Raw genomic sequence first — 15,061 nt, 5'->3', positions numbered from 1 at the left:
AAGGGATCTGGGCAGGCTGAATAAATGGGCCGAGACCAATAGTATGAGGTTCAACAAAACCAAGTGCTGGGTCCTACACTTTGGCCATAACAATCCCATGCAGTGCTCCAGGCTAGAGGAAGAGTGGCTGGAAAGTGGCCCAGTGGAGAACGACCTGGGGGTGCTGTTGACAGCAGCTGAACATGAGCCAGCAGTGTGCCTAGGTGGCCAAGAAGACCAATGGCATCCTGGCCTGTATCAGCACTAGTGTGGCCAGCATAATTAGGGAAGGGATTCTTCCCCTGTACTTGGCACTGGTGAGGCTGTGCTTTGAGTACTGTGTCCAGTTCTGGGCCCCTCAGTTCAGGAAGGACATTGAGGTGCTGGAGCAGGTCCAGAGAAGCACAATGAAGCTGGTGAAGGGACTCGAGCACAAGTCCTATGAGGAGAGACTGAGGGAGCTGGGGTTGTTTAGCCTGGAGAAGAGAAGGCTCAAGGGTGACCTTATCACTCTCTACAACCACCTGAAAGGAGGGTGTAGCCAGGCGGGCATTGGTCTCTTCTCCCAGGCAACTAGTGACAGTATGAGAGGACGTAGTCTCAAGCTGTGCCAGGGAGGTTTAGGCTGCACATTAAGAAGTTTCTTCACAGAAAGGGTGATCAGATATTGGAATGGCCTGCCCAGGGAGGTGGTTGAGTCACCGTCACTGCAGGTATTTACAGGAAGACTGGATGTCACACTCAGTGCCATGGTCTAGTTGACAAAGTAGTGTTCGGCCATAGGTTGGACTCGATGACCTCAGAGGTCTTTTCCAATACCTTTATGATCCCTTGAATCCGTAACTTCCCCGAGGAGGCTGGCTGGGCCGGCTGTAACCCCGCCTGCCTCACACACCGCCCGCCCCGCCCCGCCCCGCCCCGCCCCGCCCCGCCGCTGCCTCCCGCAGTGCCGCTCGGAGCCACGCAGGGGGCGCTGCCGGTGCCGCCGCTCTGTGGTGCCGCTCTGGCGCGGGGGGCGGTGCCGCCGCCCTGGACCGGGCCGGGCCGGGCATGGAGGCGAGAAAGATGAACCTGCCCCGGGGCCCCGAGAACCTGTGTTTTGACAAGGACGAGTTCATGAAGGTGGGTGGGGGCCGCCGAAGCTGGCGAGTTGCGGAGGGAGGAGGGGCCTCCTGAAGAGGGGGCTGGCGGGTCCCCTGGAGGAGAGAGGGTCGCGGAGCCTTGATCGGGATCTTACAGGTCCGCCACGGCTCTTCCCCCGGCCTCGGGCCTCGGGAACGCCGAGTTTGTCACTGACAAGGGATCCGGGATGCGGCTGTGTCCATGAAGGGCTGGGCTCCGAGTCTGGCGGGACCGAAAGGCCTCATTGCTTGGAGAGGTTAAAGTAGTTCTTAATACTGAATTTCGAATTTTGGTTGGTTGTTGTTTTTTGGTTTTTTTGTTTGGGTTTTTTAAAGTCTTTATAGGGAGTATACGACCCTGTATTTCGGTGAGCTGGTCTCTAGGTACTCTGTCCCAAGATACTCTGTGCTTATTAGCTTAAAGGCCGAGAGTTTGGAACATTGGAAACTACTGAGTTAAGAAACCTTTTGCCCCCTAGAGCTTTAGTTCGGTCAGCTCACTGGCACATGGAGTACTTTATTTTGGGTGTGTTCACTGTTTGAACTGTTTGCTTACATTCTTCTTTCTTTCCTGTTTGACTTTCAGGCGGATTTTGATGTTGATCATTTTGTGTCAGACTGCAGGAAACGTGTGCAGCTGGAAGAGCTCAGGGAGGATCTGGAGCTCTATTACAAACTCCTAAAAACTGCTATGGTAGAACTCATAAATAAGGACTATGCAGATTTTGTTAATCTCTCAACAAATCTAGTAAGTGTTATTAGTTGTACTGCATAGTTCAGACTTAAGGTGGTTCAGTGAGATTTTTGTTTTTCACATGCAAAGTATATGGCTTTTATTTTGTCATTGTTAGATTTAAGACATCTTAAACTGTGAGCCCTTGCACTGAGAGAAACTGAAAGACTGTTCCTGTAGAACTTAACTACTATACAGAATTGCTCTTGGCCTGTAATAAATCTATAGGTGTATGCTTTTTGTCTTGAAAAACTGATTCATTAGGAAGTTAGATTCAGGGCAAACTTTGTTTCAAACTGTCAGCACTTCTAAAATTAATGGAAATAAATCATTTAAATAGAGTAGCAGTGATACAAGTAAGGCCGTTCTGAAGGATACTTTAGAAGTCTTTAAATTTTTTTGTATAGTCAAAATATCTAAAAAAAACCCAAATCCAATCTACTTGACTGAACATTGTAATTGTTCCAGTTGTACAGGTTCAAAGACTGAGATTTAACATTTTTGTGGGAGGAAAAATTTCTATAGGTGGAAATTTTGTTTAACTTTTGGCTTTATGTGACAGGCAGTGTGATATTTTTATGTCTCTATTTGAGACAACATATTTTTGCATTGAATTTAAAACTGCAGATTATAGGGGGAGGTTTGTTTTCTCAGTTCTCTTTTAAGTATCTGTAAAATGATAGGCTTTGTCAGTAATTCATGTCTGACCTCACTGAAAAAGTCATAAATGTGTTTATGGTAATTTCTTTAGGTTGGCATGGACAAAGCTCTTAATCAGCTTTCAGTACCCTTGGGACAGTTGAAGGAAGAAGTTATGGTATGTTCAAAACAATCATTGTAGACAGCTGGGTAAACTTCAGCTCACTTTCATATCATGTACAGAACATCTTTTACTGAAGTTAATACTTGTTATAATAAACTTCTTTTTGAAAATTGATGACTGGTAGTAGGAGAAGCACTGTGTTTTCAAGCAGTTGTAGTAGCAGTAAATTTATGTTTTCAGTAGTGCATTTCATCCAAGGGATAAAGGATTCCTTAAACATGACAAGTGAATGAACTTTTGCAAGACAAGTCTATGGTGATATCTTGAAACTGTTTTAATATTTGAGTAACTTAAAAATGGTAGTAGATAATTTAGATGCAATACAGTCCCTTTAAGGACTTTTTTTGCTTAGTCTTGTGATTTAATCATAAAACATCACCCTCTTGAAGGTGGGTATTATTCTGGCTCTTCCACCAGTGACTTGGGCTTTATAGCAAGGGCCAATTTTTGATCATCTTGGCAGCCACTTCAAAGAGATGTTTGCTGCATAAATGTACCTTCAAAATATCACAGTCTTGATGAGTAAAACAGAAAGTAGGGGCAGTTAGGGTAGAGAAATCCTTATTATTTGAAAAACACTATTTAAAACTGATTTAAATCTTCAGTTTCAAGACATAACGCAGTGAGTTTATTGTCTGTTTTTTTTAGGTGATAGGTCATTTGTTCTCTCTAAGGTAGTAAAAGAACACTTCTGGAGGAAATATTTATACTTGTGGTGGCAATACCTTAATCTGTGCTCTGTTTTAAGTTTAGGTTTTTGAGTTAAGGTTTTCTTCAAACCTTAAATAGCTTTATATACTGACTGTTTCTGTCACAGAGTCTAAAGTCATGTGTCAGTGAAGGAATTCAAGCAGTAGATGACCGGATGACTAAACAAGAAGATATTAGAAGAAAAAAGGTACAGCAAATAAATTATTACCTTGAGAAGGTTATCCTTAGGATGAATTTGGTTTTGCCATTAACCCAGAGAAAATAAAATTTATAAAGTTTTAGGCTATCTGGGTGCACACTCTGCAGAATTGTGTACTTGTAAAAATATATTTACGTTTTGGTGGACAGACTTAATTTTTAACAGTGTCTAGTTGATCATGAATCTTTATTTTACTTTTGTTCCCCAAAATATAGATGTTTGATTTAGTTGGATTTTTTTTTTAATTATAGTTGTTCTTATTTCTGACTGTAGTAGTATATAAACTTATTGTGAATGGAATTGAAATAGAGCTGTTTAATTTTTATAGGACGGGGGACACACTAACGTTTGTCTTTGTGCTTAACTTTGAAAAAAATCAGGGATAAGAAAAGTTGTCCTTGGTCCATGACAAACATTTGTGGAGTTTTATGGACTTACGTGAGCAATACTTCAACTGAGACATGACTCAAGTATTAAGATGAAGGGAGAAAACTTACACCAGGAAAAAACCCCAAAGAACTAAGAAACCATCCGAAATATCTTCTTTAGGTGATGTCAGTTGGGATTGGGGTCAGATATGGAAAATCTTTCTTTAATTACAGATGTGTGTCCTGAGACTTATTCATGTTATCCAGTCTGTTGAAAAAATTGAGAAGATTCTGCATTCCCAAGGCACTAAAGAATTGTCCTCATTAGAGGGAAACAGGTAAAAAAATATATAATGTTCAGTTCTATTTGTAATTGATGGGACTAACTGAATTTCATAGTGTTGCTGAAGGTAACTTTACAGGCATTAGGATATATTTTTAGAAATGTAACTCTGATGGAATAAATGACTGTAATTTTCTAGGTTTTAGTCTTTTGCCAACTAATCATTCACAGAACATGTAACTTAGACTCCAGAGTTCCAAATTACTGGTGTTGCTTTCAGTAAGCAACCTTTTGGAAGTTAGTGCAATGTTTCTAGGTTTTTTTCTTGGACATTACGAATCTTGTCATGTCTGAAATACTCTCTGCAGTACAGTTTATTCCAATATCATTTGGAAGTGAAACAGAAAATAGCTTTTTTTGTTTTCCGTGATTATGTATAGCCAAAAGGACTTTTGCAAGAAAGCCAAAGGCAGGCAAGGCAAACATATAATAGTTTTGGTACAAGGAAGTACAAATTCCAGTCAGACCTCTCCCTCTGCCTTTACTGAGGAATGGAAGATGTCTTTCAGCCAATTTGGAATTGATGTACCAGTCATGCCCTTGAAGTGCTTGACTGGGATGCAAGTGCAACTTCAGCTGGAGGGAAGAGACAGTGTAAGACTGTCACTTCAGTTTATTGTGCTGGATCACATAGTGGTGGGGGGAGCTGTACAGAAAAATATGTTGATACCTAGAGGGACAAAGCATAAGCAGATGTTTTCAGTCAGAATGAGGCATTTTGCAGAATTATGTTTGTAAACAAGACGGAACTTGAATGGCTGAAAATTTGGCTCATTATTGGGGCTGTGTAGATGGTAGGACTGTTTCTCTGGAGATAACTGTCATTAGTTTTACTGTATGACAGAAAGGGAAATAAGAACCAAATCTGGATGGTGAAAGTCATTTAGTGCAGTTTCTGAGCTCTCTTAAGGCTGACTTTCATGTGATAAGCAAAACTACCATATAGAAAACAGTGCTTCATACTGCTGAGGCAAGAGCTTATGTTCCTCTGAGCTTCTGCTTCACCCACTTCATATTTTGATAGCTGCAAAACAACTTTAATCATGCAGTAAGTCTAGTAGTACTTACCAGAATTCAAAATATTTAGATTAAACCACAAAAATTGAGGGAGAGCACTATTCGTCTGCTACAGGTGAAAGTGAGTTAATTTGAAAGGATCTAACTGTGTATTCTTGTTTTATATCATCTGTCTTCTAGTCCACTTTTAACTGGACAAGTTTTAGAGAGAATTGCCACAGAATTTAATCAACTACAATTTCATGCAGTACAAAGCAAAGGAATGCCCCTTTTGGACAAAGTGAGACCAGTAAGTATTACACGATACCAAGGTTAACACTTGTAGAGTCTGCACAACTGATATAATTGGAAGGCAAATGCCTGTTTCCACAGAGTTTTATTGAATTAATTTATGGGGAAAATGGGTTTCACTAGATCATTTTTATCAGTTGACTAGAACTATTGCTTTTTTTTGTGGATTTATTCCTTGTTTGCTAACTTCTTTAGGATAAATTACTTAGAATAAGAGTAGGAAATATGACAGAGATTTCTGTCAGCCTAACAAATCTTGCAGTTTGTCTGCTTACTGATACTGAGGCCTCATTCTGGAGATTCATGTTGGTTTTTTTAGCTGCAGCGTACAGACCAGAATATAAATGGAATGTGCCTACACAGTGGCTGGCTTGAATATATATTCAAGTTTGTCTTTTCATGAAATTACTCTGGCCATTCAGATCAGTATACTAATCTCCCCAATATCCTGTTTGTGATAATTATCTAATGTAAAAAATGAATTGATGGTTTGGTGGCGTTTTTTCTTCTATCCGTTCAACAGAGAGAGGGAACAAATGAAAACTGGTGCTTAAAGGGAGGTAGGAATATGGAGATGGGGTAATGCTTTAGGCTGATTAACATGGAGGTGTCATTCTTGATGGCTTTTGAGCTAGTAAGGTAGTTCATAGTTCCAGTTTCTCCATTGTATACCTATGCCTATTGGCAGTATAAACTTGTTTCAGCTCAAGATGTCCATTGGTACCATGTCGATTCATGGACAGTTTACAGGACTGTTCTGACCATTGACTTATCAAACTTGGATAATAACACGAGTAAGGGCGAGCAGCAGAGAAGTGTACGTGGTGGGAGAACGTTTGTCATGTAGCTTCCTTAATGATGTTTGGCAGGACTTTTGTCCTGTACCTGTTAAGGGTCTTCAGAATGTAGGTTTTATGACTAATCAGTGATTGGGTTCCTGACTTTGCATGTTCAGTACAAATTCTGTGGAATCATTTTAGGATGGATGGACACAATAGAGCATGTAAAAAGGCAGAAAAGAAATTCTTCTGGTTAAATTGATAGTTCAGCTGAGACTACATTAATGTGTGTTGCTGAATTTTGCATCAAATACAGAGTTGTAAGGACTGTCTTGGGCCAGGAGTGTATCTGCAGGTAGTGTAGCAATGAGTTGGATCTAGTGGGAAAGGAGATCAGGAAAAATGGTTAACGAAAGGGAGAATGTATGTGGATTGAAACCTTTTTCTTTTTTTTTTTCTTATTGCTAGTGTCACTCATTGTCTTTGGTTTGCAGTAATTTGAGAAATAATGTTGGGAACACGCTGTCTTTTTAGTCTGACAGTGAGGGATAAATGCTACAGTTGTTATCTCTGGTCACTCATTGTAAATCTTTTGTTTGTTGTCACACACAGTGGTTCAGTTGAACAAAGAACAATTATTCACCTATTTCCTCAGAATTAAATGGACCTTAGATAAGTTACCATGTAACTTACAACATATAGAGGAAAATAATTGCCTTTAGCCTTATTATAATAAACAGTGTTAAACAGCATCAGTAGTGCATTAAGTCTGTGTTAATGTTCATTAACTGCCAGTTGTCAAAACTTTGGCACCTTTCAAATGAAAATGGAGAGCTGAGTTAGGTATTTCCAGACAGATTTACTTCAACAATGATGACAAGGCTTTGCTTTTGTTTTTATTACTGTATTTTGTTTCTCTTCATAGCGTATAGCTGGAATAACAGCTATGTTGCAGCAGTCTCTGGAAGGGCTGCTCTTGGAAGGCCTTCAAACTTCAAATGTTGACATAATACGCCACTGTCTTCGCACTTATGCAACAATTGATAAAACACGAGATGCAGAGGCATTAGTTGGTCAAGTGCTTGTAAAACCTTATGTAGATGAGGTAAGATAAAGTAAAAAATCCCAACTGATTTGCAAATGTGCTTATTTTTCATGTTAACCTCCAGCTTTCAGTAGCAGCTTCAAAATACCTTTGTGGAGAGAGCAGGAGAACTGAGCTCCAACAAAATGTCATTGTCAATTTGTTTATTGTTGCTATTTAATAAAAAAAAGATGGAAGGATTCTCTTACCTGCCTGTCACCAATTTCAGGTTATATCCAGTTGGGATTCTTCTTCTTATCTACATTTTTCTTGGGCTGAGGAATGAAAAAAACAAACCCATCCCCTTAAGGACAAACTTCCATTGGGTGCTTGCTAATGCTGTAGCAACTGCTACAGTGGAGGATAGGTCATTTTCCCCTAGGTTTTCTCAGTGTCTGTTCTTTCACTAGTTTTGCACCATTCTGCTTGTTTATGCAACAAGAGGCAAAAGTGTTTAGACAGGTGGAAGAATACCAAGAAACAAGCTATTGTTCTTTTCCTTTGTTGTCCAGCTACTGTCTGCCTTCTCTTTATGGCAGAGATTATCCCTTTTCACTGGATATGAGATACTGTCCAGACAAACTGCTTTGCCAGTTGCATTAAAGGCTTAGCTTTGTCACAGAAGTTTCTTGGCTTTGGCTTGCCTGTATTTGGAATTGGACCAACAACCTGTACATTTAGAAGAAATTTTTTACTTTATTCTGAGGTTTGATTAGCTTTTGTCAGTCGACTGTTTAACTTCATAGTCTACTTTAGGTGACAGTGATGTGGCAGTGAGTTGGGAGCCAGACACAGTGACTAACATTCAAAAGCAAAGAGCACGTTACCATTCTTGGGGCTAGTCTTGGCAGTAAGAGTGCTGCACTAAAGGAAGTAATAATTCAAGCTGGCAAGTTGTACTTGTAAACTATAATATAAAAAAGTAATATACTGACTACCCAAATATTTGAGTTTATAGTGTTAGGAGTTTTGAGTGAGTAACTGAATCTTATATTACAGCATTTTATATTCACTTTTCTGACATTTAACACTGAACTCTTCCCAACAGGTGATTGTGGAACAGTATGTGCAATCTCATCCTAATGGGCTTCAGGCTATGTACAATAGACTGTTGGATTTTGTTCCTCATCATTGCCGTCTCTTGCGTGAAGTAACAGGGGGAGCTATTTCCAGGTGAATATCTTGGGGGTTTCTCTCAGTTGCACTGAAATGACAACAATTAATTTTGAAATGCTTTGCATTATTAGCTTTCACGCACTTAATGACTTATCTGGACTTTTCTGAAGATTTGTAGTCAGGTTTGATTTCTCTCTCATGTCTGTGTTTTTCAAAACAAAACAGTGAACAGACTTTCTTGGTGCTGCGGCCCAGACCTTCAGAGGAAGGAAAAACAATCCTGTATTTCACTAGTAGAAGTGAGTCCAGTTCATAATACAATGTGTCAGATAAGTTGGTTTTTTGAACCCATTAAATATGATTTTACACTTCATCCAAGGAGAAGAGCATAATAAAGCTGTTAAAAATATAAGTTCAAAAGTTATTGAGTTGTCAGTGCATCGGAAAAGTGGGGATGATCCCCAAAGGTTTGACTGATTTATCACATGTACTGAAACTATAAGTTTAATTGATTTGTGCTTACACTGTCTTCTCTGAAAGTGCTTAATTCCTTATGCAATTTAATTGCCTGTTTTGAAGTTTAAATAATTCAGGTCTACTGAATTGTATCCATTTATTCATCTGTTTGCAGGCTGGTTAAATAGTAGACTGCTGTAATTAGCAGAACCATGGATGTAGCCCCTAGGGACTGCAGAATTACTTTTCTAGTTAGTCATCCATTGCTGAGCTTTTTATGACTCCTAATTTTTAGTAACATTTCAATTCTTTTAATCCCTTAGCAAGTGTTAATCTCTCTTCTTAATGGAATGTTTCCACTCTGTACTGTGGTGTACTGAACTGGTATTGAATGCTTTTATCTCTTCTGCTCTCAATTTATATGTTTTCATAATCAGGGTAGCTTTTAATCTTTTGCTTTGAACACAATATCATGTATAAATACAGCTTAGAACAATGAGGAAAAAGTTCTGCTTCTTTTCTTAACATTAGTCACATTACTTTTACTCTGTAGGAGTTCTTAGCTGAAATGTGCTCATTTTCCAGAACACCCTTGCAATATATATAGCTGATAAATTTTTTAAAACACCTTGAGAGTTATAAAAAATACTTTGGATTTGATGAGACTGTGGAATTGGATAAGAAACCTCACAGGAAGAATAGTTTAAGGGAATCCGCATAACTATGTAAAACAAAAAATTACGTTTTGTCTAGTTCAGTGCATGTATTTTTTTAGTTATCCCTACCTCGAATTAGAAACCTGGTGATAAAATATAACCATGGAATAATTACAATTTGTTTTCAGTGCAAAAGCAGATATTGTTCCTGGATATGATTTCCTAGTGAATTCAGTGTGGCCAGAAATAGTACGCGGTTTGGAAGAGAAATTGCCATCGCTGTTTAACCCTGGAAACCCAGATGTGTTTCATGAGGTAATTAATTTTATTTTTTTCCATTTCTGATTTCTTTGACACACACAAGAATTAAATGAGTCGTGTTCTCTAGTTTTTTCCCCTCTGCTTTTTTTTGTGTAAATTCATGTTGTCGCATGGCTTGAAAGAAGAGGTTATCTCAAATCACTTGACTCAGTTTTTACGGGAATTAATTCTCCCCTGAAATTTGTCAGAAAAGCTCACAGAGAAGTTATTGGAAGCCATTTAGTCATGTGAATTAATATTTGTTTTGGGAATAGATATTCTTTCATAATTGCAGAACTGCAGCATAATTGAAGGTGGGAGGGGACGACTCCAGTGTTCGCCCAAGTCTAGGACTCCTGTATAGCAAGGGCTGTCATGTTAATTAAATACCTGGGTTACGATTTGTTTTGTACTAGGGGAAGGTTAAAAAATTTCTTTGTTTCACTTGCTTGTTTTAGCTTTTGCTCTCCTACAGTACTGCAGATTATGTTGTGATTAGAAATACAAGTCACCTAAAAGAAACAAAAACAGCTGGAGATTGTGCCATCAGGTTTGGAACATAAAAGTAGTATTTTCTGTGGTATCACAATCAACTATGAAGCAAGCTTAGATTAAATAATGAATTTAAAGCACTTGTCACTCTTGTATTTTCTTCACTGGCAGCGGTGCTCTGCCTCTAAAAGATCATCTTTTACTAATGGTGAAATAGATTTCTTGGTCTCATATGAATATTGGCTCTGTCACAAGTAGAAAATATGAGCTTTCTGCTTTTCCTCATGTCCTGTCTACCTGTATTTAACCATGATTGCTGAAAAAATTGAATTTTTTTTTCCTTGCAACTTGACTTGTGATTAGGACGAGACATTTTATTTTTAAGATGGAGATGGGAAACAGTTATAAATTGTCTGCAGAGGTCATCTTAGGCAGATGACTTAGGGAAAAGCCTTGCTGGTGCAGGTTTATAAGGCATGTGATTCTTCCTGTGTTCATGCTAAATTGCTTTTACTAAATACTTATTTTTTTCTTGGAATTTAAGATCTCTTTTCGTACAGGTTGAATAATTGAAAGCAGGCAGGCATGACAGTGAATGTCTGCAGAGCTGGCTCTGAATAAGAAGCAAATTAAATGAATGTTGAAGAAAGTTTCCATGCAAATGACACTATAGTGTGTTCCCCCTCTCTCATGACAACAGTTTACCATAAAGCTTCAGTCACTATTCAAGCTTTCACCTAATGCCCTGCATGCTGCAAGTCATGAGCCTTTTGGTGTTCTGTGCTGCATGGTCTACCCAGGAAAGTATTTTAGCTTCAGAAAAGCTGGGTTTGCTTGTAAGTCTGTTGTCTTTTATTGCACTGATATTGACCAAAAATGGCATTGCGTTATTTTAAAAGACAACCTACTATCCAAAAAAACCCCATAAAAAAAATGACATCCACCCATGACTTTCAGGTAAGTCATGTAGTAAGTCTAAAGTACTTTCCAGACTGCTTTTGACTACTTAAGTGACTCAGAGGCATTAAAATAATTAAAATATTTTACTTAAAAATCAACATGAAGTTGAAATGCCAAGTGTAAAAATGCCATTATACCTACCTGAAGACTAATAGTTCTGAGTTAAGAGGGAGAAAAAAAACCTTTAAAATTGTTTTTGCACTGCTCATGAGCCAAGTAATGCAACAGAGATTTTAGACAGTTATCTATCTCTGTTTGCTACGTTGATAGAAATGCAGAAAAGTCTTTCACCAGGTTTGTTTGCATATGTTTATGTGTATAGGTTCAGTGCTGAAAAGTTTGAATATGCAGTATTACCTGCATTAGGTTTTTAGATGTAGAGGAGAGAGGGGAATGGAAACATTTATTTTAAATCCTTTAGAAATCAGACTGGCAGCATTAAGTATGTATGTTAAAATAACTATTTATTTGTGCAGGGTTGGGTTTGGTTTTTTTTAAGTTGTTTCAGGTTGATGTGCCCTTATTTCTAAGTCAGATTTGTAGATTTACAGGTATTTGGAAAGAATACTTCTTTTGTCCCTAAAGGTTCATTTGAGATTAAGTTTAGGTTCCTGTGTTTGAATATTGCTCCATTTTGGTTCCTAATTTAAATAACTGTGCAGTTAACAATCCAATCCTAGAAGCAGAAACAATCTTGCAGATCTCCTGGATATAATAGTATCATTAACTAGATAAATGTCTCTTGAGTTGTCTTCTATTTTGAAAGTGATAGGTCTTTACAGAGTGTTTGATTCATATCTCTGACTTAAGATAGCAGAACATTAACAGATTGTTTACCTTTTTACAGTGCTGGGTTTGTTATCTAAAAAGGAGGCTTGAAAGAGCACTAATCTGTCATTCATTCTGGATCTAACTCCCGAACCTTTTATGGGTCCATTGTGTTATAAATACAACCAGGTTAGCAGAAAAGTAGTTACCTAAAAGCTTTTGTGTGCATTTTTCAGAATACTACTCCTTACAATGTTCTGCTGCTTCATAAGAGGCAAAATCACATCACTCCCATAGTGCTCTGGATTGCGGTAAAAGCCTGGCTGCTACAGCCCTGCTGCTGCTCTTACTGCAGTGAAGTCAGAGAGATTCGTTCAGCAATGGCTTAATAAGAATGTGTGATAGGTTTTATGACTGATTCCTATTTTTATAACTAGAAGAAACTTGCACAGAAGCCAAACTGTTTTTCATTCCACAGAAATAATTTTAACTGTAGCTGTATTTTGATTTTAAATTTATTTACAGAAGGTTTGTGTTCTCTTAGCAAGGTCTATTTTATGTGAAAGAACTTTTTTGGTACTATTTTATTTCCAGTTTTCACTTAGATATTTGGCTTTCTGCTTTGTTCATGATTTAATTTATTATTTCATTACTTTCAGTGCATTAATAAGTTACTGTTGAGAGTAAGTCCACAGTGTATTTGGGGATTAATATAATTTTTTTTCGCTTGCAACCAACTTAATACTATTTGTAAATATCTTATTAGAAGTATACACTAGATGAAGTTAGTTTGTCTGAAATTGTTTGAAGCTCTTCTGCAAATATTTGGTATTTGCAAAACATTTTTAGGGAAACAGATCTAGAAATTCTTATAATACAGGTCCCGTGTAACAGACAAAAATATCATGCTTCCATTCTCGTGTGTGTTTGGCTATGTGTGCTTATGAGTTTCATTCCTGATTATTTCTGTTTGTTTATCTCCTGCACCTGACTCTGTTCCTAGTTCTGTGCGGCACTGTTGTTCCACCCCAGTGACTGAGCTCAGAAGTACTGCTGCATCTCTCTGATCCATTCTGCTTGTTCAATGTGCTTGGACAGTTCTATGCTTTTTCAAAGTGACCCATGCTAGCTTTCCTTACTGGAGAGAAACACCTACTAGTTAACTGGTTTTGGTTTTGTTGCAGTCCAGGGTTTTAGCCTTGTGTGATTCGGTGATGGGCTGTCAGCCCACTCTTAACCTCGACCTTAACTGTAGCGTGATACAAGAGTTCTGCTGAATGGGTGGTATCCTGCCTTGGTTGCTAGGCCCCTGTGTGTGATCAGAATGCTCTTTCTCTTTCTGCAGAAGTACACTATTAGTATGGATTTTGTACAGAAATTTGAACGACAGTGTGGGTCCCAGGCCAGTGTGAAACGGTTAAGATCTCATCCCTCTTACCACAGCTTTAACAACAAATGGAATTTACCTGTATATTTTCAAATAAGGTTGGTATGCATTTTTTTTTGTTCACTCTTTCAAAAACAGTTTAGTCACAGCAAGATGATCTGGCTTACAGTCAGATCTCCTCATTGTTCAAAGTTTCACTTGTCAACAAATCATAGTAGAAATCACACTAAGAATTTAATTACTAAGTCATGTAACTGTTATATATCTTTCTGCACTTTGGCGAAATCACAGCCTACTGTTCTTCGATAGGTATCATGTTGTTATACCAGATTTGATATTCTACTCATAAGACTTTGGGGACCAGATCTAAATAAGTCTTGAACTCTTCTTTCAAATTCTTTTTTGCCAGTGTCCCTGGAACTAAACTGTATGTTGAAAGACGCTACTTGTGCAAAATCTAGAGGAATACTTACTGTGAGGGAAGAAGTCTTTCTTCTTAGAAGTACAGAATTAAAGGACTTGACAACTTGTAGATTTTCCAGATCTAGCCATATTTCGACATCCTTTTTGTCTCACAAGATGTACTCTTTAAAGTGCTGGGGTTTGTAGCATTGCCTTCCCAAAGATTGCCCTACTATTCCCTGTTCCTGAGGAGCTAAATAATAACTTTTAGCTTATTTTTCCAACAGGTCTGATGTAGCTGTAGCACTGCCTTTTAGAGACCTTGCAACTAGAAGAGAGCAGAGAGACACAAGAAAGCCCTGGTTTAATTCTAGTAATGTTAGAATTTTAATTAACAAAATAGAATGTAAAACTGTATTTTTAGAAAGTGTAGTCTACATATCTGATTGTAGGGCTGGATACCAAGCCTTCAAGCAAGGAAGACAGCCATTGATGACTTGAGTGTGCCATGTGTGATCTCTCTTGATCCAAAGCCTTCTGACAGTCTCTTAAAAAAAAAAAAAAGAGGGAAGAGAAATTGATGCTTATTTTTAGCCTGAATCACTTGAGTGACCTTGTTTATTGCATGGTTCTGTAATTGGCAGGAACCGTACCATAGTCACATTTATGCAGGTTCTTTAATCGAGGATAAATCTACATTTCTGCTGAAAAATTCCATCCAGCAATCTTATGAGTGGTGGAGTTAATGTAAGTGACAGGAGCATGGGGCTGGGAGCAGGGTCTTAGTGTTTTAGTGCTTCATGGTGTTTGGTAAAATGGTAGTCACAGCACCTGATATCCTGGTTTGGTTTTTTGCTTGCACATCTGTTCCCACGGCTGTGAACTGATGAGGCTCTGTTACTCTGGGCAAAAAAAGGCTGACGTTCAACTCCAGTCCGTTTCCCCAAACCATTAAATTGTGCAAATACTCCTGCTGGCCCAAGGGAAAGGGTAGCAGCTCTCGCTACAGTAGTGGTGTGGAGTGCTCAGACTAAAAGTGTCCATGGAACTGTAGCCATTATGAACCTTTTAACAAA

General features: G+C 38.4%; 1 protein-coding gene across 1 annotated transcript in view; it reads left to right on the top strand.

Annotated features, from left to right (window-relative positions):
- The first annotated feature begins 990 nt into the window (after positions 1-990).
- Positions 991-15,061, top strand: part of COG2 (component of oligomeric golgi complex 2) — a 28,541-nt gene continuing 14,470 nt past the window's right edge. Inside the window, exons 1-10 of the mRNA XM_027721321.2 lie at positions 991-1,101; positions 1,687-1,848; positions 2,585-2,650; positions 3,474-3,554; positions 4,169-4,272; positions 5,475-5,583; positions 7,290-7,469; positions 8,497-8,621; positions 9,865-9,991; positions 13,542-13,681. Of these exons, the coding sequence (XP_027577122.1) occupies positions 1,030-1,101; positions 1,687-1,848; positions 2,585-2,650; positions 3,474-3,554; positions 4,169-4,272; positions 5,475-5,583; positions 7,290-7,469; positions 8,497-8,621; positions 9,865-9,991; positions 13,542-13,681 (1,166 nt within the window). The 5' untranslated portion in view covers positions 991-1,029. The remainder of the gene's footprint in view (positions 1,102-1,686; positions 1,849-2,584; positions 2,651-3,473; positions 3,555-4,168; positions 4,273-5,474; positions 5,584-7,289; positions 7,470-8,496; positions 8,622-9,864; positions 9,992-13,541; positions 13,682-15,061) is intronic.

Source organism: Pipra filicauda, unplaced genomic scaffold (assembly GCF_003945595.2).
Source record: "Pipra filicauda isolate LSUMZ 115617 unplaced genomic scaffold, ASM394559v2 scaffold16_size7369187_pilon, whole genome shotgun sequence".
Classification (NCBI taxonomy): Eukaryota; Metazoa; Chordata; class Aves; order Passeriformes; family Pipridae; genus Pipra; species Pipra filicauda.
The sequence above is the reverse complement of the archived record's forward strand: the minus strand, read 5'-3'. Positions and strand labels throughout refer to the sequence as shown.